The sequence below is a fragment of the Bison bison genome, unplaced genomic scaffold (genome assembly GCF_000754665.1).
Source record: "Bison bison bison isolate TAMUID 2011002044 unplaced genomic scaffold, Bison_UMD1.0 scf7180017863946, whole genome shotgun sequence".
Taxonomy (NCBI): Eukaryota; Metazoa; Chordata; class Mammalia; order Artiodactyla; family Bovidae; genus Bison; species Bison bison.
In genome coordinates this window covers 1,331,784-1,359,376 of record NW_011494518.1, presented here as the reverse complement: position 1 = coordinate 1,359,376, position 27,593 = coordinate 1,331,784, and the positions used below count along the sequence as shown (strand labels likewise).

General features: G+C 38.4%; 1 protein-coding gene across 1 annotated transcript in view; it reads left to right on the top strand.

The window, feature by feature from the left end:
* The window catches only part of ITGA4 (integrin, alpha 4 (antigen CD49D, alpha 4 subunit of VLA-4 receptor)), a 93,584-nt gene that overhangs the window by 31,649 nt on the left and 34,342 nt on the right, over positions 1 to 27,593 (top strand). Inside the window, exons 10-15 of the mRNA XM_010833848.1 lie at positions 3,561 to 3,672; positions 10,623 to 10,717; positions 11,907 to 11,997; positions 12,613 to 12,658; positions 13,037 to 13,191; positions 18,929 to 19,083. Of these exons, the coding sequence (XP_010832150.1) occupies positions 3,561 to 3,672; positions 10,623 to 10,717; positions 11,907 to 11,997; positions 12,613 to 12,658; positions 13,037 to 13,191; positions 18,929 to 19,083 (654 nt within the window). The remainder of the gene's footprint in view (positions 1 to 3,560; positions 3,673 to 10,622; positions 10,718 to 11,906; positions 11,998 to 12,612; positions 12,659 to 13,036; positions 13,192 to 18,928; positions 19,084 to 27,593) is intronic.

Genomic DNA, 27,593 nt, shown 5'->3' with positions numbered 1-27,593 from the left:
ATCTTGCCAGTCTGTCTTCTTGGCATCAAATCAAAAGAAAGAATAGATAGAGCCTTAATGGGGTCTTCTTGGCCTATATCTTTAAGAGCAATAACAGGTTTGTGAGAAAATTGGTTCATTTCTTAAGTCACGGTATTTTTATTTGGGATTTTACAAAATAAAATGTTTCTAGAAGGTATTTTGTTTAATCAGTGAGAGCATTTAATAAGCATGCATATTAAGCACTATACTAAACTCATTGCAATTTAAGAGAGAAAAGAGTCTTATAAAGCTGAGAGATCCTTAAAATTCCAAATATAGAGCAGGAAAATCATTTATGCACTGGCATATCCTAGACTGTTTAAACCTAAATTTAATAGTAAAACAGTATCATCTGTGAAGTGATCATTTGTTATCTCATTAATAGTGAAATCACGAGTTACTTTTTCTTATATAGATATTTCACATTCTCCTATCAATTAATGGTCTCTCTAATAGAAGCCACATCCTCATTTTACATACTTTTATTTCTTTTTACAACTAAAGTTTTTGAGAACAGTTTAAACAGTGGTATAGATACCTAATATAAGGCAATAAAGAACCATTTTTCCCATTGAAATCTTCAGCAATTCCAATATGAAAAACAGATAAAAGTGAAGTGCCTTTGTTTAAAGGGCAAGGGAAGAGTTCTCCCATTAGACCACCCTCTTGTTCACTCTTCACTTCTACACCACTCAATAGAGGCATTGAATACTGGGGTTAATTTCATCATTGATTTCCACTTTTAAAACCTCTGCTATGTTATTCTTCCTTTGTTGCCTTCCAACTTCTTGTTCCTAACTGTGAAAAGACAATAACTACTACTTGACATTCAGTTTGGTTCAGTTCAGTCGCTCAGTTGTGTCTGACTCTTTGCAACTCCATGGACTGTAGCATGCCAGGCTTCCCTGTCCATCACCAACTCCTGGAACTTGCTCAAAACTCATGTCCATTGAGTCGGTGATGCCATTCAACCATCTCATCCTCTGCTGCTCCCTTCTCCTCCTGCCTTCTATCTTTCTCAGCATCAGGGTCTTTTCTAATGAGTCAGTTCTCCGCATCAGGTGGCCAAAGTTTCAGCTTCAGCATCAGTCCTTCCAATGAATATTTAGGACTGATTTCCTTTAGGATTGACTGCTTTGGATCTCCTTGCAGTCCAAGGGACTCTCAAGAGTCTTCTCCAACACCACAGCTCAAAAACATCAGTTCTTCAGCACTCAGCTTTCTTTATGCTCCAACTTTCACATCCATACATGACCACTGGAAAAACCGTAGCTTTGACTAGATGCACCTTTGTCAGCAAAGTAACGTCTCTGCTTTTTAATATGCTGTCTGGGTTTGCCATAGCTTTTCTCCCAAAGAGCAATAGTCTTTTAATTTCATGGCTACGTTTACCATCTGCAATGATTTTGGAGCCCAAGAAAATAAAGTCCGTCACTATATCCATTATTTCCCCATCTATTTGCCATGAAGTGATGGAACCGGATGTCTTGATCTTCGTTTTTTGAATGTTGAGTTTTAAGCCAGCTTTTTCACTCTCCTCTTTCACTTTCATGAAGAGGCTCTTTAGTTCCCCTTCACTTTCTGCCATAAGGGTGGTGTCATGTGCATATCTGAGGTTATTGCTATTTATTGGTGTGGTTTACTATTGTCTGGACTTCCCTGATGGCTCAGATTGTAAAATGTCTGCCTACCATGCAGGAGACCTGGGTTCAACCCCTGGGCTGGGAAGATCTCCTGGAGAAGGAAATGGCAACCCACTCCAGTATTCTTGCCTGGAAAATCCCATGGACAGAGGAGCCTGGTGGGCTACAGTCCATGGAGTCGCAAAGAGTTGACTTCACTTTCCCTTTGCTATTGTCTGTCTATTCTTTTATTGGAGTATAGACACTGTGTGCAGAGGAATCGTCTGTTTTATTTACTACTATTTCGTCAGGGCTTGAAAGAATCCTGGACAAGTTAGGTGCTCAGGAATTGTTTTTGAGTGAACTGAAGAAAGAATGATACTTGAATGAATGCTGGCTTCCACTTCTGCTGAAAGAGCTCTCAGGGGTCCTGAGTGAACTCTTGGTCACTGTTCTGTGACTGGAGAATACTTGAAGAAGAGTGATCACCACTTCTTTAAACTCTCCCCCTGAAGCTCAGTGCCCTTGTATTGTCTTATCTCCTCATCCTCTCTGGAGTCTCTAATGCCTTATGGTCTTTAGGCATTTCCCTATGAGCAAAACAAGAATCGAATTTTTTTAGCTGGAAAATAAAAGGTGAAGGGCACTTCACAAGGGAAGAATATGTGTGTGCTATGGAAATGATGAACAGACTTGTTTGAGAAGTTAAAAGATCTATGATGAGTTGTACATGGTGTTTTTGTTTTTGTTTTTTTAATACAAGGGAGTGACATGATCAGAGTTTGGAAAGAGATCTGGCAGCTGTTATTGCAACAACTCCTACTAAAACATTGTGATGGTGGTGGTTTAGTTATTAAGTCGTGTCTGACTCTTGTGACCCCATGAACTATAGCCCTCCATGCTCCACTGTCCTTGGGACTTCCCAGGCAAGAATATTGCAGTGGGTTGCCATTTCCTTCTCCAAGAAATCTTCCTGACCCAGGGATTGAACCCAAGTCTCTTGTGTCTCCTGCATTTGGCAGGCAGATTCTTTACCTACTGAGCCACCAGGGAAATCCACTGAAACATTATTTCGCGTCTAATAACTCACTTTCCAAAATCAGAGACAGCAGTTGACCAACTCCTACTACAATGCTGCTGGAAAAATATTCCCAAGGCCAGTCAGTCATGTAACTCCTCAACTCAGAAACCTTCAGTAGCTCTGTCTGGTTTTCTAAGTTGAGAATAAATTTCACCCGGCATTCAAAGTCCCACCCACTCCAGTCTTACTCTTTTTGTCTTATTCATTTGCGCATACTGCTCATTAGCCAAGTAAACCAAGGTAGCAAAGTTCTTTGCAATTTGTATTTTGCTGGTCAGTTTCCCAAAGTATCAAAACTTTGCCCATTCTTTAGTGCCACCTTGACAACCACCTCCTTTATGAAATCTCTGCTGGCTCTCACAGTTAGTATGCTCTCCCTGCTTGCTCATATTGCAAAGCAGTACCTCTTAGTCATTTACATGCTTGTGCTATGCCTTCCCTTAACTGGGGGCTTCTTCGGGGAAGGGAGTGTCTTACACACTCATTGCCTTGTCCTCTTTCACTCATTCATCCTTTGCGCAGTGCATTGCCTTTATTAGGAACTCACTAAATATTTGCTCAATTGAATCATCAAAATAATGTATTGGATATTCAAAGCTAGGGATCATGAGTTTGACATTTTTTCTGTCCTCTGAGCTCTAATCATACTATTATATGTGTTGACATACTTGATAAATATTTATTGAATTGAACTGAGATGTGTGTACTAAAGCTCAGACTAGTTTGTCCAACCTGTTTGAAGCGTTAAGAAAAAAAATCCATATCCAATTACAATAGTAAATCATGTGTCAAGTTGTCAGTGTTATAATGACACCTTTCTCCCTGTTTCTATCTAGGGAGCAGCAATGAACGAAATGGAAACAGAGCTCATTGGAAGTGACAAATACGCTGCAAGATTCGGGGAATCTATAGTCAGTCTTGGCGACATTGATAATGATGGCTTTGAAGGTAATTAAAATCGTTTAATTTGGTATTTGACTTCCGGTTTTAAAAATTGGACATGGGAGAGAATATAATTGGAGTTTTATGTTGTTTGCCTTTCTATAGAAAATGGAGGCAGACTGGTATGCTAAGTTTTTTTTTTCTTTAGTGTTATACCCGATTTCTTCTCAGTTGTCAACTATTCCTTCAACAAAGAGTGATATTGAACATACCTCATTTCATTGATTCTAAGGCACCATTGGTGCTAGTGGTAAAGAACCCATCTGCCAGTGCAGAAAATGTTAAGAGACACAGGTTCAATCTGGGTTGGGAAGATCCCCCAGAGAAGGAAATGGCAACCCACCCCACTACTCTTGCCTGGAGAGTCCCTTGCACAGAGGAGTCTGGAGGGTTACAGTCCATGGGGTCTCAAAGAGTCGGACATGACTGAGCGACTTAGCACACAGCAGGCACCCTTGATTGTAAGTTGTTTTAAGTCATTATTTTATGTGCCCCTAAAAAATGGTGCCTCTTAAACTGAGACTCACTATTTTTCTATTTTAAGAAGAATGCTGATTTCAGAAATGTGAAAATGTGGAAGAAAATGTGTATCACAGACTCATTGGATCATATATTTAACTATCAGTGTAGTAAGACACTGATAAAACCCAGCAGCGGCTGGCTGCAGAGCTTTAGCCCGGCTCTGAAAGCCCCTTATTGAGCCAGGCTCTCCTTGTTCAGGTTGTCCTGTTGTGGGGAAAGGGGGTCTGATGGTGGGGGGGTTGGGGTCCCAGGAGAGAATCCTGAGTAGTAGGAAGGGAGAAACCGGCAGACTCGAAGACAGGGGCTATTTGCCACTTGATAGGGATGCATTTCAGCAATGGGATGGATGGTCTCATCAGCACTGTGACTGTTGCTGAGGTATCAGTCCTGCTGTTGAAGGATCTGCCTCTACCAGCCTTCTCTCTTAAAATGTGCTGACTTCAATCTAGTTCTAAGTGGTTAACTAAGTCCATTAAAACTGTGCCTAAAATAATGAATGGGTTTGAAAGGAGAGTGTATAATTTCTAGATTTCAGCAAATAAGTATTTGATATTTTCAAGACTCAGAATTATCTTCCGGAAATGGTTTTGGCAATTTGTATCTGGTAGGAGTAGGTCAAAACTCCCTTGTATACTGGACATAATTGAGGAAGTGCTGTAAAGGCTCACTTTGCATCTTGTTTTGCCTAAATGCTTCATTCTACTTTAAATATTTAAACTATAGTATTCTACAAGGAGAATGCTGATTGGCTATTGAAAATATGCTTCCAATGAGCCCTCTTGAATGTGAAATAGTATAATTTGGCCTACAGATGCCATTTCTGGATTTTACTATTTTTAAAACAAAAGGACATAAACATACTTTTATAGTATGTGTATATATCTTTGTGGTTATGATTACACATTAGATTTTACATTAAAATATCTGTAAAATGTTAAGACGGATATTACATTTCACAATTAATCATCAATTCTGTGTTATCTATCGAGGACTTATTTTTTGTCAGTTGTACCATGCCAGCTGTAGAGTATGTGCCATAATGAATGTAAATGAAGGAAATAGTGGCATACTTTTTTTAGTTTTACATTCAAATGGAGTATCAGATTAAGACATGAAAAAATTCTTTCCACATCCTGTTTTAATTGACAGATCTTAAGAAGAATATTCACTATTTTGATTGAACATATTTGTATATGTGCACATGAGGAATGGTTTTTTTGTAGTATCTAAATGTCAGTGATGAACTTGAATGATTCTTATAAACAGATTGAGTTACAAAAATGTGATGGATAGTAGGCAGGTTCCCTTATCAAAGTCACTCCAGTACTTGGGAAAATCCAAGACAATTTTCTAGTTATGTGAAAGACAGGCAGAAAATGTGTTGTCCAGGAGACTTAGAAAGGGGGAATTTAGAGGAAATCTTCAGGGCACGATGCAGAATTTGAGTGAATATGAGAAACCTGGCTTTCATACAGCACTTTGTGTCTTGGAGTTCTTAGCGCACATCTTCTAAAGGTAATATCTATATGCATGGAAGACTATTATTCAAATGAATGTTTGCAGTATTCCAGCATATTTTGTGCTATTTATGATTTCATATATAGTTCACAACATATTTACATCCAGTGGCCACATTAATTCTGATTCATTTTAGTGCATGTTTATAACATCATATATCTTTTACTAATTCAGTTTTTTCTTCCAGTTTTATTGAGTTATAATTGCATGTAACATTGAATAAGTTTACAGTATACAACATAATGATTTCATATATGTGTATTGCAAAATGCTTACTACAGTGTTTAGTTACCATCTATCACCTCACATTGGAGAAGGCAATGGCAACCCACTCCAGTGTTCTTGCTTAGAGAATCCTGTGGACAGAGGAGCCTGGTGGGCGGCAGTCTATGGGGTCGCACAGAGTCGGACACAACTGAAGCGAATTAGCAGCAGCATCACCTCATCTAGTTGCAAATTTTTTTCCTTGTGATGAGAACTTTTAAGATCAACTCTCTTAGCACCTCCCAAATATACAACATTTTCAGCTACAGTCACCATGCTGTATATCCCCAAGACTTAACTGATCTTCTAATTGGCAGTTTGTATTTTTTGACCGCCTTTACCCAGTTACCCGACTCTCTGACAAACAACAATCTGACCTCTGTTTCTATGCGGATTTTTTTCCCCTAATTCCACATACAAGTGAGATTACACAGTATTTGTCTTTGTCTGTCTGACTTACTTAGCATAATGCCCTCAAGGCCCATCCATGTTGTTACAAATGACAGAATTTCCTTCTTTTTTATGACTGAAGAGCATTTCTGTTTTGCCCATGGGTGTGTGTTTTACGCATTTTAGATGCTAGCCAAGACCATGTTGGCTTGGAAGTAGGCTTTTTGTGTTCTAGCTCTTCACTGAGGTCTTTAATTCCATCCTACCATATCTGTCTGGGTGAGCCAGCAAGGCATCTGTCTTTTATTTTTTCATTATGTGATTCCCTGTTCTTTTTCCCCATCTTCTAACTTAGTTTATTTTTCTGGGATATGAGTGAAGTCACTTCCTGTTCATGGTAGAGTATGTGGGATTGTGTAGAAAAGAGAGGAAAACCCTACCTGTTTGTTTTCCTTCCACCTCCAGTCTTAGATGCAGATCAGACTTCATGTCCTTTTACTGTGCACAGCTTTGTAATGCTTTACATAGTAGACCTCAGTTATTTTGGCATTCGTGACATCACTTTTTTTTCTTCAAAAGGAAAAAATTAGAATATATTAGAATATATTTCCTGTGTCCTTAGAAAAGCAAAACAAGCTATTTTCTCAGATGATAATCGATCAATTTGGCAAGAGTCCAGCATAAACATTTCACAGAATAGGTAATAGACAAACCTATTCAACCAATATGATCAGACAGACAGACAGATAGCATTTTAGCCATAAAATGGTTCTGGCAGGACCACTTATTTCCGGTTTATGTTTTCCAAGTTGAGTCTGGAAAGTGAAAGTGTTACTCAGTTGTGTCCAACTCTTTGTGACCTCATGGGCTGTAGCTTGCCAGCCTCCTCTGCCCATGGGATTCTCCAGGCAAGAATACTGGAGTGGATTGCCATTCTCTCCTCCAGGGGATCTTCCCGACCCAGGGATTGACCCCGAGTCTCCTGAGTTGCAGGCAGATTCTTTAGTATCTGAGCAACTCATCTGACTTTTAGACTGTATCTTTGAATATTTTTTTGAGCTGAACCATAATAAAGTTCTACAATTGTGAACTATATGCTATATCAATTTATGTGGTCCTGAGATTCTTATGTATTATCAAGTCACATAGTGAACATTTCTTTCACACAGTAGAGGAACAAGTGCTAGGAGGGGAGGGTGTTGGTCATAACTCTATGTTAATGACTTTATAGAGCATGGTGATGGAGAGTACAGGTTCTGGAGCCATACTGCAGGGTTTAAATCCCACTCTACCGCATCCTACCACATCCAGGCTTCCCTGATGGTTTACACGGGTAGAGAATCTGCCTGCAATGCAGGAGACCTGAGTTTGATCTCTGGATCAGGAAGTTTTCCCTGAAGAAGGGAATGACAACCCATTCCGGTATTCTTTCCTGGAGAATGCCATGAACAAGAGGAGCCCAGCAGGCTATAGTCCATGGGGACACCAAGAGTCAGGCACAACTGAGTGACCAACACTTTCATACATTACCACATCCTAGCTCTATAACCTTTAGCGAGTTTTATTCTTACCTCAATTTCTTCATCTAAAAAAAGTGAGGATCAAAAAGTATTTGACAGTGCTGTTGAGAGAGTTACATGAGTTATAGTGGGTTATGTGAAAATAACATGAATTTTGTATGTTAAGCCTTTAGCACAATGCCTGCCTTGTAAACAGTATATAATTACTAGCTGATGTTAGATTGTTATGGTCATACTAATGATAATTGTTATGGTTTATACTAACAGTGTAATAAATGTTCAAATGAAAAGTTAAAGTTGTCAAATATCTCCATGTTTATTCTCTAGGTTTTGTCCCAACTAAGTTGCACAGGGGTGGAAAAACATTTTATTATTAATAATGTATTCTCCTTATTTCTATAATGATAGCTGGAACTTTAGGACATTATATAAGAGATCCAAGTTTCATCTTAGGAAGGAAGAGTTTGGATCTATATATAAGCCAGCGTCTGAATATACTTAAATATGTTCTGCTTGGAATTAAATTGATCTGGGCTGGCTTAATAGTTCAGCTGAAAAGGTTCATTTGTATTGTTTCAAGATATTTTTATTAATATAGATCACTTGTGCTAGTAACTGATAAACAGAATTCTTGCAGTATCAGCTTTGTAACCCAACTTGCTATCGTTTCCTATATTATCATCAAGAATCAAGGTACAAAATTCTGTTAATAGGTACTCAGGAGTAGCCACATGGTTGAAGTATAACCCGTGCACCCCCCCACCCCCGCCCCATGAATGACATTGCTAAGTGGGCTCGTATCCAGTGGCTACAGGATGCTTCCTCCCTTACTCTTTCCTCACTCACCCTTGTCTCCTCTTTCCCCTTCTTCCTCTCCCTCCCCATTATGTTGCTTGATTTATTCATCTGCACAGAAATGGCTCCAACTATTCCAAATTGTCACTCTCCCTCGTGCCGTGCTGCCTCTTGCTCCCCTACGATGGCACAGGATGTGTCCTCTGTCCGAACATTGTCTTTTTTCACCTGGCTCTGACCTACTATAATCTCACTTTGGCCATCATATTCTATGAGAAGTCTTCCCTAATTTTCACCACCTTTTCCCTGCATGCCATGTTATTATTTTTACTTGCTGTTCTTCCTCGCTAGGGAGAAGGCAATGGCATCCCACTCTAGTACTCTTGCCTGGAAAATCCCATGGACAGAGGAGCCTGGTGGGCTGTAGTCCATGGGGTCACACAGAGTCGGACACGACTTCGCGACTTCGCTTTCACTTGTCACTTTCATGCATTGGAGAAGGAAATGGCAACCCACTCCAGTGTTCTTGCTTGGAGAATCCCAGGGACGGGGGAGCCTGGTGGGCTGCCGTCTCTGGGGTCGCACAGAGTTGGACACAACTGAAGCGATGCAGCAGCAGCAGCAGCAGCTTCCCCACTAGACTATCAGTTCCTTTTTGTGACCCTGTCCTGTGGTGTCCTATAGATACTCTGACACATATCTGGTATGCAGTAGGCGCTCAGTAGTTTTCCACTGAATGAATAAATGAATGGATATATTTTGTACCTAAAAATTGAAAATACTTTGCACAAGTTAAAAGAGGCTAGGTTTGGTATGTCTAAGCAAAACAGGCTTAAGGTGTGTCTACTATTTAATTTTAGAATAAAATAAAGTTTTGTATTTTTAAAATTGGGCAGCATTTGGCACAGAGTTTTATTCCTAATGAAAAGCAGTGCAATATTACAACTGTAGTTGTTGAAAAACTTTTAGATCTGATGAATAGTGATAAATATCATGAAAGCAAACTTTCTGTATTTTAGTTTCTGTTAAAGTAATATGAAAAAAAATCACTCTAAAAATATATGAATATACCCAAATAAATTGGCATAATATTTGGTAAAGACAATGAAATGTTCTTATAAACTTTTTTTTCCTCCTGTGTACTTTGTATTTATAGCACTTAAGCATGTTATTCAGTTTCCATTTTCTCTTGGTCTTATGAAAACATATCCTTCATTGGAACAGGAATTAATTTAGAATTCACTTTGGAAATAAGTAAAACCTATAACTCAAAAAGTTTCTTGTGGTTTATATTATTTAGAGATGATAATAACTGATTCTATGCTACACACTGCTCTAAGCACTTCACATGAGTTACATTCTTCGGCACCAAGGTGAGTTCTTCCATGATCCTGTGCTGAACTGAGAAAACGGAGATACAGAGAGGTGAAGAAACGGGCCCAGGAACTTCCCTGGCAGTCCCCCGATTAAGAATCTGCCTTCCAACACAGAGGGTGCAGGTCTGAGCCCTGCTCAGGGGGCTAAGATCCCACATGCCATACAGCATGGCCAAAGGAAAAAAAGAGTCGGGTCCAGTGAAGGACAGGGAAGCCTGGTGTGCTGCAGTCCATGGGGTCAGCGACTGAACAACCATAAAGACAGCTGGGCACCGGATAGTGCTGGGGCCAGGCCCTGATGGTCTGGCGATAGGACCCACGTCCTTAACCATTCTCTTAGCCTGCCTCTAAGGCCATAAGACTCGAATTTCCACACACAGACTTGACCGTACAATCCTGTACATTGTTATGACAATGAGAGTATTGTATATATTTTTTTCTGTCCAGTGAAAATATTGTTTATTGATAAGGAGTTTTCCTATGTGATATTAAGTAAAGAGCATGAAGGCTAGTTTTCAGAGTCTCATTCTTTGCATTAAGAGTGTTTTCTGCCATTTAAATTCTTGAATAGATGTTGCTATTGGAGCCCCACAGGAAGATGACTTGCAAGGTGCTATTTATATTTACAATGGCCGAGTAGATGGGATCTCAACAACCTTCTCACAGGTGGGATAATACTAGTCTATTTTCAAAAGAAACATTGGTAATAAAATCCTTCTTAAAACTTCCAGTGTTAACATGTACTTATTTTTCTTGTGCTTTCAAATACTTAATACTGTTTCACCATTTTCTTATAATAACAGTAGATGGTCTCATTTTTAAGGTCATTAATAACTCTATGAAATCATTTTATTTCCGTAAACAAGAGTTCTGGTTCACTTCCATTCTACTTTGTCTTTAACCTCTTCCTGATTTCTTTCTGCATGTCCTCAGATTTATGTTCTGAGGTAATACCCCTACTCTTCCAAGTAAGCCCATGTGGATTTGGTTAACTGTCTCGCTTCATGGCTAAAGCCCCATCTTCCATGGAGGTTGCACAGGAAGAGCAAAGACTCAAATGAAACTCTGTGTTCCTTTCAGTGCAAAGCAGTGAGATGAGAGCACTTTATTAAGGTTTCCTGACCTAACTCTGACTTTAATTTCATATTTTGAAAAATCAGGACAATTCACTGCATAGAAAAAAACTACACGCACATGCAGAGAAGAGAAATCTTTCCAAAGATACTCTTATGGAAACTTTAGCTAATACTGTTATTTTTGATTAGGCAAGGTGGGTAAATGATCCTCGATATAACATGAAAGAGATATATTTGTCTATTAAAGAATCCGAATTCTCTTGGACAACTCTGATGCTTGTAAATCAACGTCTGCACAGGAGATTAGACACGTGGAATAGCAAGCACATATCTGACTTGAGTTGTCCTTGTCAAATACTAGAAGCCAATCTGGCCAAACAAGATGGTTATTATAAATCTAAGAAGTAGGCTACACTAAGTGATCATAAATGTCTAATTTTCTTATGATCAGTTTGATTCCTCCTGCTGCTCAGGGAAATAAGCACAGAGCCTGAAAAAAGACTGAGGAGAGAGTGTCAGGAGTGTCTCAGGAGATCTTTACTACATAATTTTCCCTTTGCTCACAAGGTGAAGGAAGCAGTTTTTTTCATGTCACAAAACAGATGTCAGTTCTCCACTTCAAGACGGCGACTACTCTTTCTCCCAGACACATGTATTTACCTTAACTACAATGCATTTGTTAATAATGTGTCAGGGCTCATTATTTAACTCAATCATTGTTTCTCTGGGATATTAGATGTTTAAACCCTGCTTCCCAGTCAACTTTACTATTTTTTCAGAGAATTGAAGGACGTCAAATCAGTAACTCATTAAGTATGTTTGGACAGTCTATATCTGGACAAATTGATGCAGATAACAATGGATATCTAGGTGAGTATAAAGTTGACTATATTTTATATATTGAAATAAGCACTGTTGTGGGTGATGCTTTACAGTGAAGTACATACAACTGGTAGAAAAAAGTGTTGATTTACTAGTGAGTTTTTTCCTTCATTTTTAGTACTCTTTTGAATTCACACACGGGTCAGAAGTAATCAAATAATTACTAAGCTTTTACACTGTTAGTTACTTAATATTTTATTCCTTGTTTTCAAAAAAGTTAAAAGCATTCAGGAGAATAAATCAAACATATGATGATGAAAAGAAGAGGATTTTTTTTTGTAATTTGAAAGGAGATATCTCAGCGAGTGTTCGTAGTCCAAAAACTGAATTTTCTTTTAGTAAGGCTGTCTTTATATCATATGTTTATATCATAATGTTTATGTTTATATTATATGATAAAGGGATGAATGTCATTGTAAATGAGCAGATTCAGACACATGTGAAATGAATCTTAAGATGTAAGCGTATCTTTTCTAATTAATTTTCTGTAAATAGTATTTTGATATAGTCACAAGGTGATATGTAGTTAAGTATTTATGGCTGAAAGTAATTCTCTTTGACTAATGATGATCATTAATCTGTGTTATTTTTTTCTTCCTCCAGATGTAGCAGTTGGTGCTTTTCGGTCTGATTCTGCTGTGTTGCTGAGGTAAGGTTGATAGATTTCACCGCTTAATGACAATTGGGCTTAATTGTAAATGATGGGAGGCAGTTTTTAAAATCAGCATGATGGTGACCTCATAACACTCTTTTTGGTACTCTGAAATTTAATTATTGAACTTTAGGATACTTCGCCCATCTTACCTGGATATATACTTAAATCATCTCAGTCAATATTTTTAGAGATTTTAATAAAATTTTATTTTGATTCATACATGAAAATATAATTGTGTGTATATATGTATATATGCTATTAAGCAGTTTCATGAAATTACTTGATCAGTGGAAACTGACAATGCAAATGTATTTGTCACCTTAATGAAAAATAATTGTGCAATTAATATTGCTAATTTTATTTCCTTCTTAGGACAAGACCTGTAGTGATTGTCGAAGCTTCTTTAAACCATCCCGAGTCAGTAAATAGGACAAATTTTGACTGTATTGAAAATGGATTGCCCTCTGTGTGCATGGATCTGACACTCTGTTTCTCATATAAGGGCAAAAAGGTTCCAGATTATATCGGTAAGGGTGCCCTTACAGAATTAATGCCTGACAGAATGTGCACTTCCCTCATAAATCTCATGATCATCTTTCGAGGCTTTTCCATATTTCACCATGGAGTGGTTTTTAAGGCAGGAGAGAGCAGCCTTTCTTCATCACCTTCTGGATTCTTGGTTTGTTCCAACCAATGAGTTGGATAAGTTAAGGCTTTAGTTGTTTAAATATTATTGCAAGAAGTAGAACAAAAATATCACTTGCTGTATTATTTAAGGTGAACTAACTGAGCTTAATCTGTAAGATCTCTTTAAAATAAAAAAAACATCACCATAGCTCCTCCTGTTTTACTAGGCTTACTGAAGTCTTGAGCTGGCTTAAGTTGGAAGGCCTGAGAGGAAGAAGTTTCTTTTCTTCTTACCCTATCCTGTTTGGGTAATTGAAGAAGCTTATCTGAAAGTCTGGGTCCTGGTTCTAATTTTGATAAGTAACACACATCTCTTCAGGATTTACTATGACAGTTGGTTTCTAAGAGTCATGCCCATATGCCTGTACGTAGACAGCTCTCAATTATCCGCTCTGGAGAAAGTAGCTTATGTATATAATTGTATTTCTTTTTGACTGTGCTAGGTCTTGGTTGCTTTGTGCAGGCTTTCTCTACTTGCAGAGAGTGGGGGCCATGCTGCGTTTCAATGCACGGGCTTCTCATTGCAGTGGCACCTTGCTGTGGAGCACGGCTTCTAGGGCTTCAGTACTTGTGGTGCCCAGGCTTGGTAGTTGTGGCTTGTGGGCCCCACAGAACACAGGCTTCAGTAGTTGCAGCACGTGGGCTCGGGAGTTGTGGCTCGAGGGCTTATTTGCATGTAGAATCTCCCTGCTGCTGCTAAGTCACTTCAGTCATGTCCGACTCTGTGCGACCCCATCGATGGCAGCCCACCAGGCTCCCCCATCCTTGGGATTCTCCAGGCAAGAACACTGGAGTGGGTTGCCATTTCCTTCTCCAGTGCATGAAAGTGAAAAGTGAAAGTGAAGTCGCTCAGTCGTGTCCAACTCTTCACGACCCCATGGACTGCAGCCTACCAGGCTCCTCCATCCATGGGATTTTCCAGGCAAGAGTACTGGAGTGGATTGCCATTGCCTTCTCTGGAATCTTCCTAGACCAGGGATTGAACCTATGTCCCTTGCATTGGCAAGCAGATTCTTTTTTTTTTTTTAATTGGAATATGATTACAATATTGTGATGATTTCCGCCATACATCAGCGTGAATCAGCCATAGGTTTACATATGTCCCCTCCCTCTGTACCTCCCTTCCACCTCTCCCCTCATCTCACCCGTTTAGGTTGTAACAGAGCACCAGCTTTGGGCTCCCTGCATCATACAGCAAATTCCCACTGGCTATCTATTTTACATGTGGAAATGTATATGTTTCAGTGCTACTCTCTCAAATCATCCCACCCTTTCCTTCCCCTGCTGTGTTCAAAAATCTGTCCTTTATATCTGCATCTCCTTTTGCTGCCCTGTAAATAGGATCATCAGTACCATCTCTCTAGATTCCATATATATGTGTTATTAGATGATATTTGCCTTTCTCTTTCTGATTTACTTCTCTCTGTATAATTGGCGTTAGGTCCATCCACCTCATTAGAACTGACTTAAATGCATTCCTTTTTATTGCTGAGTAATATTCCATTTTGTATATGTACCACAACTTCTTTATCATTCATCTTTTGGTGAACATCTAGGTTGGTTCCATGTCCTGGCTATTGTAAATAGGGCTGCAATAAACATTGGGGTACATGTGTCTTTTTCAATTAAGACTTCCTCAGGGTATAGAACCAGCAGTGGGATTGCTGAGTCACACGGTAGTTTTATTCCTAGTTTCTTAAGGAATCTCCACACTCTTCTCCATAGTGGCTGTATCAGTTTGCATTCCCAACAATACAAGAGGGTCCCTTTTCTCCACACCTCCAGCATTTATTGCCTGTAGACTTTTTGATGATGATCATTGTGACTGGTGTGAGATGATACCTCATTGTAATTTTGCTTTGCATTTCTCTAATAATGGGCAATGTTGAGCATCTTTTCATGTGTTTATTAGCCATCAGTATGTCTTCTTTGAAGAAATGTCTGGTTAGTCTTCTACCATTTTTTTGACGGCATTGTTTATTTTTCTGGTATTGAGCTACATGAGCTGTTTGTATATTTTAGAAATTAATCCTTTGTCAATTGTTTCATTTCTATTATTTTCTCCCATTCTGAGGGTTGTCTTTTTACCTTGCTTATAGTTTCCTTTGTTATGCAAAAGCTTTCAAGCTTAATTAGGTTCCATTTGTTTATTTTTGTTTTTATTTTCATTACACTAGGAGGTGGGTCATAGAGGATTTTGCTGTGATTTATGTCAAAGAGTATTCTGGCAGGCAGATTTTATCCACTGTACCACTAGGGAAGTCCTGAAAAACTAGCTTTGATATGGTTCATCCAACATTGTGGTTAATCTCAAATCTTATATATGTCACTTCATAAGCATTATTTTTTTCCTAGCAAATTAATGTTCCTAATTATATTATGTTTAAGCTAATGTTAGGATAACTACTAATGAAACTGGCCCATGGTAGGAGAGAAACATAAAAGAGTTTACCATTTTGATGTTAAAAATTCATAAATTTCCTGTACCCCACAAGATCTATCAAGAATTGTTCATACCCTTGACCCTGTAGGCTGTCCTTCAAACATCATGAAGGGAAGCAAATACTGAACCAAGCTTTAGATATGTGACAGAGGCCTCAGTCTTATCAGCCTGTAATAAGAAGTATAGAATGAGCCTGATATTTTCTACTTTAGATCAGATTCATTTATTTAACTTTAATTTTATTCGAGTATAGTTGATTTGCAATGTTTTTCGTTTCAGGCGTACAGCAAAGTGATTCAGTTATACACATTCATTCTTTCTTAGATTCTTTTCTTACAGATATAGATCAGATTCATGTTTAACAACGTTCTGCAAAAGTCCTCATTAAAGACTCAGTGATAGGGCAGTGAGCAGAACCTCCATCCGATTATTGGTTGAAGTAGTAGCCATTTGAGAACATGACCCTAGTAACACAGTGACACAGGCAAGCTGATGGATCATCTGAGAGATACACGTTAAATATATTTTCCTTTATGGAAAATCAGTGTTTGTTGTACTGCCAATTCCATTGTGACCAAATACTTCTTTAAATGGTTGAAAACAAATATATGAAAATCATAAATAATCATAGCATTGTTGCAGAAGCACACTTTATAGTTGTTGTAAAATGACTCCTTGGGAGAAATAATTCACATGGTAAACATATTTAGTAAAACCAGGACATTTTGCCCTTACTGCAAGTGGATTTTTATTTCCCTTCTTTCATGTACTTCTTGTCTGAGCTCAGGGTGATGAATTTGTAGATGGCAATTTCAATTGCAACTCTGTCTCTGAGGCACTGAATCTTGGTTATTGTAGTTCTGAAGATGAGTTTTATTTTCTAAATATAAAGAATGATGCAAGATTCATTTGAAGTTTGTAGGAGTGATGTAGATTTTATATTTATGTTCCCTTGAAGTAAATAGATAAAATCCTTCCAGAAGAATAAGTTACTCCTAAAGTATAAATGAACACTTGAGGAATTATATAAATTATTTCAAATACTTATGAATTATTGCTCCTGTGTAATGAATGACATCTCAGAAGACTATTAGATATAGCTTGTTTTGCAAGGAAACCTTTTTATTTTTCAATTTTTTACACTGAGGTATAATTAGCATACATTATATTAGTTTCAGGTGTACAACATGATTCAATATTTGTGTATATTGTGAAAGTGTCACCAAAACAATCATCCCTCATCATACATAATTGTAAATTTTTTTCTTGTTTTTTTTTTTAAATTTTTAAAAATTTTTTTCTTGTGATGAGAAATTTTAAGGTCTACTCTCTTAGCATCTTTCAAATGTGCAATACAGTATAATTAATTGCAGCTCCCTGGTAGCTCAGTTTGTAAAGAATACACCTGCAATGCAGGAGACTCTGGTTCAATTCCTGGGTCAGGAAGATCCACTGGAGAAGGGATAGGGTACCCACTTCAGTATTCTTGGGCTTCCCTTGTGGCTCAACTGGTAAGGAATCCATGTGCAATGTGGGAGATCTGGGTTCAATCCCTGGGTTGGGAAGATCCCCTGGAGAAGGGAAAGGCTACCCACTTAGGAATTCTTGGGCTCCCCTGTGGCTCAGCTGGTAAGGAATCCACCTGCAACACGGGAGACCTGGGTTTGATCCCTGGGTTGGGAAGATCCCCTGGAGAAGGGAAAGGCTACCCACTCCAATATTCTGGCCTAGAGAATTCCATGAACAGTAGAGTCCATAGGGTCACAAAGAGTTGGAACATGAATGAGCGACTTTCACTTTCACCATGCCATACATTACATCCCCATGACTTATGTGGAATTTTGTATCTTTTGATCTTCTTCACCTGTATTTCCTATCTTGCACCCCTCACCTCTGACAGCTACCACTCTGACAAAGAACCCTTTAAATCCAAGAAATAGATCTTTCTTTCCTAATAAGATCAGTCTTGGAATTTTATGGTTGTTATAAATTTTTCTTTTTCTTTTTGTTTATTGGTGATCTTCTTTAGCAGATGATCATTTACTATGTCAGATTTGAAATAAATTCTTATCAAACTGCCAGAATATTTATCGAGAGAATGTCTGACTACATTTGTTTTTGCACAAATCAATACTGGAAGATCAAGCCAGAAACCAATAAAGATAAGGAAGAGAAATACTCAGGGTCTAGGGCTACCAAGGAGATGTCAGAGTCAACTGTTATATACATTTGACTCTTACATCATGTGTTCACTCTTCATTAAAAAAAAATAGAAAGATAGCAACCCCTCAAATTGGAAACAAATGAAAATAAATGAACCCAAACCATAGTAGCTCAGTAGTAAAGAATCCACCTGCCCAGCAGGAGACCAGGTTTGACCCCTGGGGGTCAGAAAGATTCACTGGAGAAGGAAATAGCAACCCACTCCAGTTTTCCTGCTTGGGAAATTCCATGGACAGAGGAGCCTGGCAGCTACAGTTCATGGGATCACAGAGTTGGACACAATTGAGCGACTAAGCAGAAGCAGCAAATCATATATGAAATTAGTTCTGTAACCACACAAGATAAAATTATTCCAGGTGATACTTGCGTGTAGTACTCTGCCTGTTCTTCCTCAGTCAGATGTTCTAATGACGAAAGGACTCAACGAAGGCTGAAACTTGACTCAGAACTTTTATTATTAGTGACAACTTTGGTATTGTAGTTATGAAATGTTTATATATGGATGGTGGTATTGGTTTAACTGCTAAGTCGTGTCTGACCCTTGGACAGCCCCATGGATTATAACCCTCCAGGCTCCTCTGTCCATAGGATTTTTCAGGCAAGAATACTGGAGTGGGTTGCCATTTCCTTCTCCAGTTTATATATGGGAGGATTAAGCAAATAACCAAAGATGTTAATTTTCAAAGTTTATAATTCTTGTTTTAAAATTTGTAAAAATAATTTTTGAAATATACATTTAAGATTGTTTCCTCTTTCATATTTCAGGTTAGTTTTTAGAAAGTTATTTAATAAAGACAATTTAATATGTTCCCAGTATACTATATAACTGTGACTATTATCACTTCAAAGATAAAGAAAATAAATACCTGTATATAATTATATTCATTGCGATTCTCTCTACATTTCTGCAGTTTTGCTTTATAACATGAGCCTGGATGTGAACCGAAAGACAGAGTCTCCATCGAGATTTTACTTTTCTTCCAATGGAACTTATGATGTGATTACAAGAAGCATTAAAGTACAGAGCAAAGCAACTAGCTGCAAAACACATCAAGCATTTATGCGGGTAACGTAAACTTGTTTTCATTAACAGATATGTAAACTTCAGTATTATCAATACATTTAATTCTTATTGCATTGGTATGTTTTATAAAACATAGTGAAAAGTGTTAATGCCTCCTGAACTATCTAATCTACTACTCTGTAGTCTAGATGTTAGACAATCCTATGACCTGGATAATTCAAACCCTGCTTACTGCTGCTTCTTTGTTTCATATTTATCACATTTAGTGCATCTCTGTTTTTAAAGATTTGCCTTTTCCTATCCTCAGTTGTTACTGCCCCATCTCTGTTTACATGCTTGCCTCAAAATGTAAATATCGAGTAGCTCTGCTGCGCCCCAGATCTATGCCCGGTAGATGTTGGGGCTGGGCGGAGGCTATGGAGGCTGGGTTGTTTTTTGTGTGACTCTAAGAAGCAGAATCAAATGTGGCTGCATTTGGATTGAGCCTTTGTCTCTGTGCCAGCGCCGTTGGTGATGTCAGTGGGAACTCACACAGTTGTCGCGTGGTGGGGATCATCTGTGGGCCAGGATGATGGCTCTCGTGATGGTTTGGTGTGTATTCTGCCAAAGCATAGCCGATTTCATGTTTCTTTTATTAAAACACTCATTCCCAAACTGATCATCACGTTCCTTGCATTGGTCACATTTTATCGTATAAAGCAGTGCCAGGCCTTTTTCATTAGGGAATGGTGTACTTCATCAGAAAATCTATTGTCACAAAAAAGCCAAACTATTCCCGGGAGCCCTTTCTGGGATTTCAAATAGTAGCCTCAGCTTAGACCTTAATTTTCCCTTAGATACTTATTCCAAGCAAATGCAAACAAGCAACAGGACTATTAAATGTTAAGAGCAATAATCCTTATGCTATTTCCTCATTTCCCTTAACAATTTTTGTTATTGTACTAGGGTAAAGCTATTAAATGGTTGAGAGCCAAAAGTATAGAATGATATTAGAGTAACCATCATTGATATGGTGGGGATTAAAGAGTTTTTTAAAAAAATTCTAGACAGTTAATTTTACTCCAGTTAACCAATTTTAGAGACTAACATTGAGACCATTTTAAAGATAATAAAAGGACCAGCATTAGACACTGATAAATATATTGTGTTGAATTGTATAAATGGCAGTAAATTGATCTGATTTATTGGTCCTGTTTATTGGTATTGTTCCTATGACTAAGGATCCATCACAATTGTGCACATTCCTCAGAATAAGCTTGTCCCCGAAATGACAATTGAGCAGAGGTTTCTGTGTTAGTTACATGTATACTTGTTGTGTTACCATGGTAGCGACAACAGCAGGTTACAGCCATGACTTTGGGCCATACTGACGGTCAAAAATAGCATTTAGCTCTGGAATTGGCACATAGTGGGACTGTTTATTAAAAAATGATCGTTTCTTCCAATGTTGTTTTTCCTTTCTAACTTACCTTGTTTTTGTCTGGGACATTTTAAACCTATTACATAGAAAGTCAGAAGGCTACTCCAACACCCTCCCTTGCAACAAATCCAAAGGGTAGGTGTTAAAACTACAGAAGCAGCTGTCCTAACCGTGAGTTCTGTCAAGGACTTCTAGCTGTTATTTGGGAAGAGATGAAATATAATGTGTGCGTTCCCCACCCCAACCGGCATGGTATCCAAGGCATTCAGAAACATTAACTGAATTGCTCCTTTGTTCTCTAAAACGTATTCCATGTCAGGGGTGTATTATACATATGCACTCCACCTCAGCACCCCTTACAATTAAATAAGGTGATACTTTTTAATTATGTTCTCAGGCCCACAGCCCCCACCTCTCACAGGACAACCTGCCTGCTACTTGAGCATGCTTCCTTTGTATAGGTTCTGTTGGCTATACCAATTAAGCTCTACTTCTCCTTCCAATTAATTTAATAGATATTGAGTACCTATGTGGTGTCAGGTTCTATTTGAGACTTTTATATAGGTCAATGGCTAAAACATAAAAAAGGTTACTACCCTTATAGAGCTTATAGTGTAGTGTGGTGAGATAAACTACAGTGTAACAAAATGTAATTTTTTTGTAAATTTTATAGTATTTTAGAGGAAGATAAGAGTGTTAGTTGCTCAGTCTTTTCTGACTCTTTGCCACCCCATGGACTCTAGCCCACCAGGCTCCTCTGTCCATGGAATTCTCTAGGCAAGAATATTGGAGTAACCATTTGTTTCTCCAGGGGATCTTCCTGACCCAGGGAATGAATCTGGGTCTCCTGCATTGCTGGCAGATTCTTTACCATCTGAGCCACCATATGGGCAATGGAAAGAGGAAAGGAGGGCAGACAGACCACAGGAACCAACAGAGTGCTGGGGAAGGAGTAAAGGGTGCAATTTTAAATAGGGTGGTCAGAGCGAGTTTCATTCAGAACGTGACATTTGAGCAAAGACTTGAAGGGAGCAAGGAAGTCACCAGGGGCAGTGTACCTGCCTGGGGTACATACCTGGGGCAATGGTCCTCAACCTTGGCATCCGACAGCATCACCTGGGAAGCTGGTTAAAACCACAGATTGCTGGGCCCCAACTAGAGTTCTTGATTCAGTAACTCTTCAGTGAGGCCTGAGAGTTTCCATTTCTACAAAGGGCGCAGGTGATGGTGATGCTGCCAGCTGGGAAACTGCTTTGAGAATCCCCCATCCAGGAGGAGAACAGTACAGAAAGAAGAATTAGGTAAAAAAAAAACAAAAAACACCTCAATACAACAACATGCCTGGTTGTTTTAGAGAATCATGGGGAGGCAAGGATGGCTGGAAAAGAGAGCAAGGTGGAGAATAGTAGAAAAAAAGGTCAGATCACATAAGATCTGTGATTTTCTTTCTCCAGATAAAATGGGATCTATTGTAGAGTTTGGAGCAGAGGTGACATGATATAACTGAGTAACAATAAGGAATACTCTAATTGCTTCCTAAGTGCTATGTTGAGACTAGGCAGATTGACACAGGAAGAAGAGGATACTTCAGTAAGTCAGCTGAGAGATGATGGCTCCAGTGAAGATGGTGGTCGTGGGTATGGAGAGAAACAGGGGAAGGCAGATTCTGCACAATTTAGTGAAAGATTGATGTCTAACATTCGAGAAAGGCTCCAAAATGATTCCAAGGTTGTTAGCCAAAGCCACTAGAAGAATACTGTTTTCATCAATAGGGCAAGGGAAACAACTCTCGGGTGGACAGTGTTGAAGTTCAGTTGTGGACCTGCTGAGCTGAAGCCATTTGTTTTACTTGTAAGTGTATAGAGCAATTCAGCATTTAAATATACTCATCTGGAGTTGGAGAATGCTGTGGAACTGGAAATACAATGCCTCTTCGGCATATGAATGAGGTTTAAAGTCATATGAGGTGGCTGAGATCATGACAGGAAGAAAGAGCCAAGGTCTGTACTCTGGGCACTACAACATGAAGAGATTGAAAGAGAAGGCTTACAATGGCGACGAGAAGGACCAATCAGTAAGGAAAGAAATAAGAGCTCCTGGCATCCTGGAAGTGGAGTGAATAAAGCAGGGTACAGAGGAGAGCATGATGATGTTTTCAGTGCTTCTGCTTAGTCACATAAGATGAAGACTAAAGAACTCACCGTTGTGTTTGGCAATGTAGAAGCTATTGGTGATCACAACAACAGCATTTCAGAGGAATAGTAGGGGGAAAGGAAAGGAGGAGAAGAAGTGGAGACAGAGAGTAGTTTATTCTTTCACAGATTCTTGCTCCAAAGGGGACTGAAGAAAAGGGGTTGGGAGTCAGGAGCCGACAGGAGAAGTTGAGTGACTTTTTTATTTTTCTTTTAAGATAAGAGGAATAGCATGTTTTTATGCTCATAGGTATGTTCTAATAGAGTGAAACATTTAGGAAATAGATGAAAGAATAGTTGGAGCAAAGTTTTCAAGGCAAAAGCAATGGAATTTAATTGTACAAATGAAGGATTGATTCACGGTAGGCACATGCATAGTTCATTTGTTTGTGTGTAGATGTTGGGCACGTGTGTGTGGGAGGACTGGAAGTTCGCTTCTGATTGCTTTAATCTTCTCAATGAAGTAAGAAGCAAAGTCATTAGCTTCAGTTAGAATGGAAGAGGTGGTGTTTAGAGTTTAGGAAGATGTGAAATAGTCTTCTCAGAGTGTGAGAGAGTGAGCGCGAATAGTATGGTCCTGAGATGGCATTAGGCTCTCTGTTGCATCAGACGGTGAGATGAGTCAGGAGGGCTGTGGTTTTTTCCAGTCACATTCAGCCTGATAGGTGGGAGTAGGTGAGAGTCAACCGTGGTTGTGGTCTGCTAACAGTGTGACACAAAGGAGAAAAGAAAGAGTTGAGGAGTAAGCAAGCGAGTGGTTACATTGTTGGCCATGAAGATTAAGCAAGGTTAGGGGAGGAGAGAGGACATTAAGAGGGTGGGTGAGGAACAGGGGGAGAAAGCTGAATTGGAGGTCCCAGTGGGATCAGCAAATCGTTGAACTTGAGTATTAAAGACAATGAGCCAGAAAGATCTCATCAGTTTTACAACATGTAAGAGCCATTGGGATCTGAAGGTGAAAAAATGATTGAATTTTGTTTTTATTCTTTCACACAATCCATTGGTGATCTCACATAAATGAAAGTTTTTAACCCTACTTATATTTTAAAAACCCGTCACAGTCTTTGATGGTAGAAAACTTGGCTATTTTTAAAATTCCAAATATTCTCAAAAATCTTGACTTTTATTACATCCTTATCTTTTAATCACCTTTTAGTTTCATGTATTAGATCTTCTTGGAATGTGGTAGACATTTTTAACAATTAATAATTATCACATCACTGGAATATAAATTTGTTGGTATGTTATTTTTCTGAGACTATATGGTCATTTATCTGGTTGGTAAGCATATCAGATTTCTCAAGTCTACTTAATCTACACATAATTAAAACAGGTATTACATAAGATTGTTTTATGTGAATGGTCAAAATGTGTTCTTCAGAAAATAGGAAGGTAGAAATTATTATTTTCTCCTTATAGAACTCCATATTTTAGTTGTCTATAATTATGCCAAGCTTTAATTTTTGCTATTAGAGCCTTTAAATTATTAGATGTCATGAAAGAAGAAACTAGAATTTAGAGTTGGGAATTAATAAAAGGTTGCTATGATAGGAAAAAATGGTTAATTTTTATGACTTATAGTGTTTATCTATCAGAATTGTATTAGATTTCACTTTTCCCTTTATGAAAATGTTCCCTCATTCATGTAAGCATATGAAAATTAATCTTTGTCTTTGTTGCCTTCTTAAGTACAACTTGATTTGGTCTTAGCGACTTCTTAGGAAAAGAGCTTAGGACAGGGGATAATTTTGAGGCTATTTTGATTTAGCAAAACCTAATCAATAATTGTCAACAATTTTTTAGAAATGTTGGAGAAGCCATGCTAGTGAGACTTACCTTAAGGTTTTTAGAGATGATGTTTCTTAATTGATCTTGATGGAATCTCTGCATGTTGGAAAGAGATTGATGTTTGGAAAGAGAACAAATGAGCCAATGAGCTTAGTGGCCTTAGCATGTTCTATAACAAGCATGAAATCAACCTGCCTGTGTATTTAGTAGACTATTCTTTCTTTGCTTTCTCTGAATCCTAGGTTTCTGAAATAAAGGAATTTTATTTTGTTACATGAGTCTTTGGGTGACTTCTAAAACCCATCATTTTCAGTAATAACTTCAAAAAAATGAATGTGTATTTGATTAGTAAATATATTTATTTGTATTTTATTTGCTTATATTTTTAAGCTATACAAAGTTTATACATAGTTTAATGAAGTACCATTTGCTCCAAAGTAGTTATGTTTTAACCTCAACACACTATGGACTTTCTGCTGAAAATCTAAGTGCAAGCAAACTATATAACTGTACTGATTTTTATGGTATCCTAGAAGTAGATTGATTATTCCAACATATAGTAATTCTTTGTTAGATTCAGGGTCTTTGAAGATATTATCTTTTCCATGTTTGTATTCTTAGAGTTAGCACAGCTCATTAAACAAGGCCCTTAATTGAATAATGTTTAAGAAATTTATAGACGATGTGTTCTCAGTGCTTTTTAAATAATTCTGTGAGGAAAAAAACCTGAGAATAGTCTACTGGTATAATGGTTAGAGTACCTGTCTTGGGGATGTTATCTTTTCTCTGGAAGTTTTAGTCTCAGATGTTAGACAGTTCACCCTCTGAAACATACTTAGCAGATGAATCGGTTATAATTACACATGGCCTTCCTGGCTCAGATTCCAATCTGCCCTAGTGTTCCCTTCTCCCATACCAACTCATTTCCCACTTTGGCATGAGAGCGGCATTTCAAAAACACCAATCTGATCACATTCCTTATTGAAGAGTCTTCTATGTGAGCATTTTCCCATGCCCTTGCAGGTGTAGATTAGTGGCTCTCCCTGTTCTGCACCTGTCTCTGTGTATCAGAATGTTCATCCCCCCACCACATGTGTAGATTTATGGGTTATAAACTGTGCCATAGACACTGACTTTCAGTTTTGTGTCCCTAGATCCTGCCTTCTGCAGAGTAGACCCATGAATAGATATCTTCACATGTTTATTTATACCTCAACAGCATTTTTCATTCAGTAATATTTTAAACATATTTCTGGCTCCACCCTTTAAATAAATTCCTTCACTGCATAAACACAGTAGGAGGACATGAACCTACAGCTCCATTCTCAAGTTGGCCATACTACAGATTTCTGTGAAATCAGACAATAAGGCAGACTTTGTGTAATTTCTGGCATGTGCTAATTTGCATGCTTGTGAGTGTCCTATTTTTATGTAATTGTCCATAAAAATGTGGCATGGAATCTTCATTATTTTTAATATAGATAGCACATGCCCATCCAAATTAAAAATTTTAAGCAAATCTACTTTTTCCCTCCTATATATTAATTAGTCACTTTAAGACATTTTTGATATTATAGCTTCTGTCCTTAGGTGAAGCTGTTAAAGTTAAGTAAGTGTGAATATCTGTTAAATACAGTTCTTGTAAGAGCACACGTACATTTTATATATTGTGAGAAAAGCATAATTAATAGCTAATTAGGATAATGAAAGTAATATACACCAGATGTAGAGAAGACCTTGTGGAAAATTCGTATGAATTAGATAACATGTGATGTGGTCAAAGCAAGCTTGTTGAGAAGAATTAAAACAGTGGACATGTGGAGGGACAATCAGTGGCTGTCTAGCCCTACACCTTGGGAATAATTTAATCAAGTTTGCTATTGTAATACTCAGGGCTTCAAGCTGTTCCATTTTCACAAGTCAATAACTTGGGATTTGGACCTTGATTTGCAGCATTCCTATATGGTCAAGGTTTCAGGTTGAGATGATCACTTACCAAGTAACCTAATAAAAACATCTCCATGTGTGAGCATGGGAAAGCCATGAGAGTCTTGAGTGCTTTGAGTCATGCTGCACATCTTCCAGGTACCACTTCATTAGGACAAGTCTAATTGCCTCCCTAGTGGCTCAGCAGTAAAGAATCCACCTGCCAATGCAGGAGACATGGTTTGATCCATGAGTCGGGAAGATCCCTGGGAGAAGGAAATGGAAAGCCATTCCAGTATTCTTGCCTGGGAAATCCTAAGGATAGAAGGAGCCTGGTGGGCTACAGCCCACGGGGTCACAAAAATGTCGGATATGACTTATCGACTAAGGAATACTTGTGTTAGTAGAAAATGTAGCTCATTTTTTATTTAGTGTTCATTAGTTGGCAATAGACTGATTTTATTTTTTCTCACTCCTCCAAAATAGTCACCAGAATTTATTATAAGAAACTAAAGTTCTGTAATTCCTTGGTTGGCTTATATGGCTACATTTTGAAGTAATATATGCACATAATAGTTATCATATTTAACATCTTTTAAGGACTCTGTGGGAGAGGGAGAGGGTGGGGAGATTTGGGAAAATAGCATTGAAACATGTATAATATCATGTTTGAAACGAGTCGCCAGTCCAGGTTCGATGCACGGTACTGGATGCTTGGGGCTGGTGCACTGGGACGACCCAGAGGTAGGGGAGGGGAGGGAGGAGGGTGGAGGGTTCAGGATGGGGAACGCGGGTATACCTGTGGCAGATTCATTTCGATATTTGGCAAAACTAATACAATTATGTAAAGTTTAAAAATAAAAAAAAAAAAGATCTTAATACATACCAAGCATTGAGCTAAGTGTTTAACATACATTATGCCACTGAATCCTCACAGCAATAAAGTGTAGGTGTCATAATCACTATTACCAACCATTTTCACATGAGGTAATTGGTCCATAGGTTATGTAATCTGTCCAAGGTTACATAGATAACAAGGGAGGAACCTGAGGTTTGAACCCTAGTACTCTAGGGAGAAGGCAATGGCACCCCACTCCAGAACTCTTGCCTGGAAAATCCCATGGATGGAGGAGCCTGGTGGGCTGCAGTCCATGGGATCGCAAAGAGTTGGACACGACTGAGCAACTTCACTTTCACTTTTCACTTTCATGCATTGGAGAAGGAAA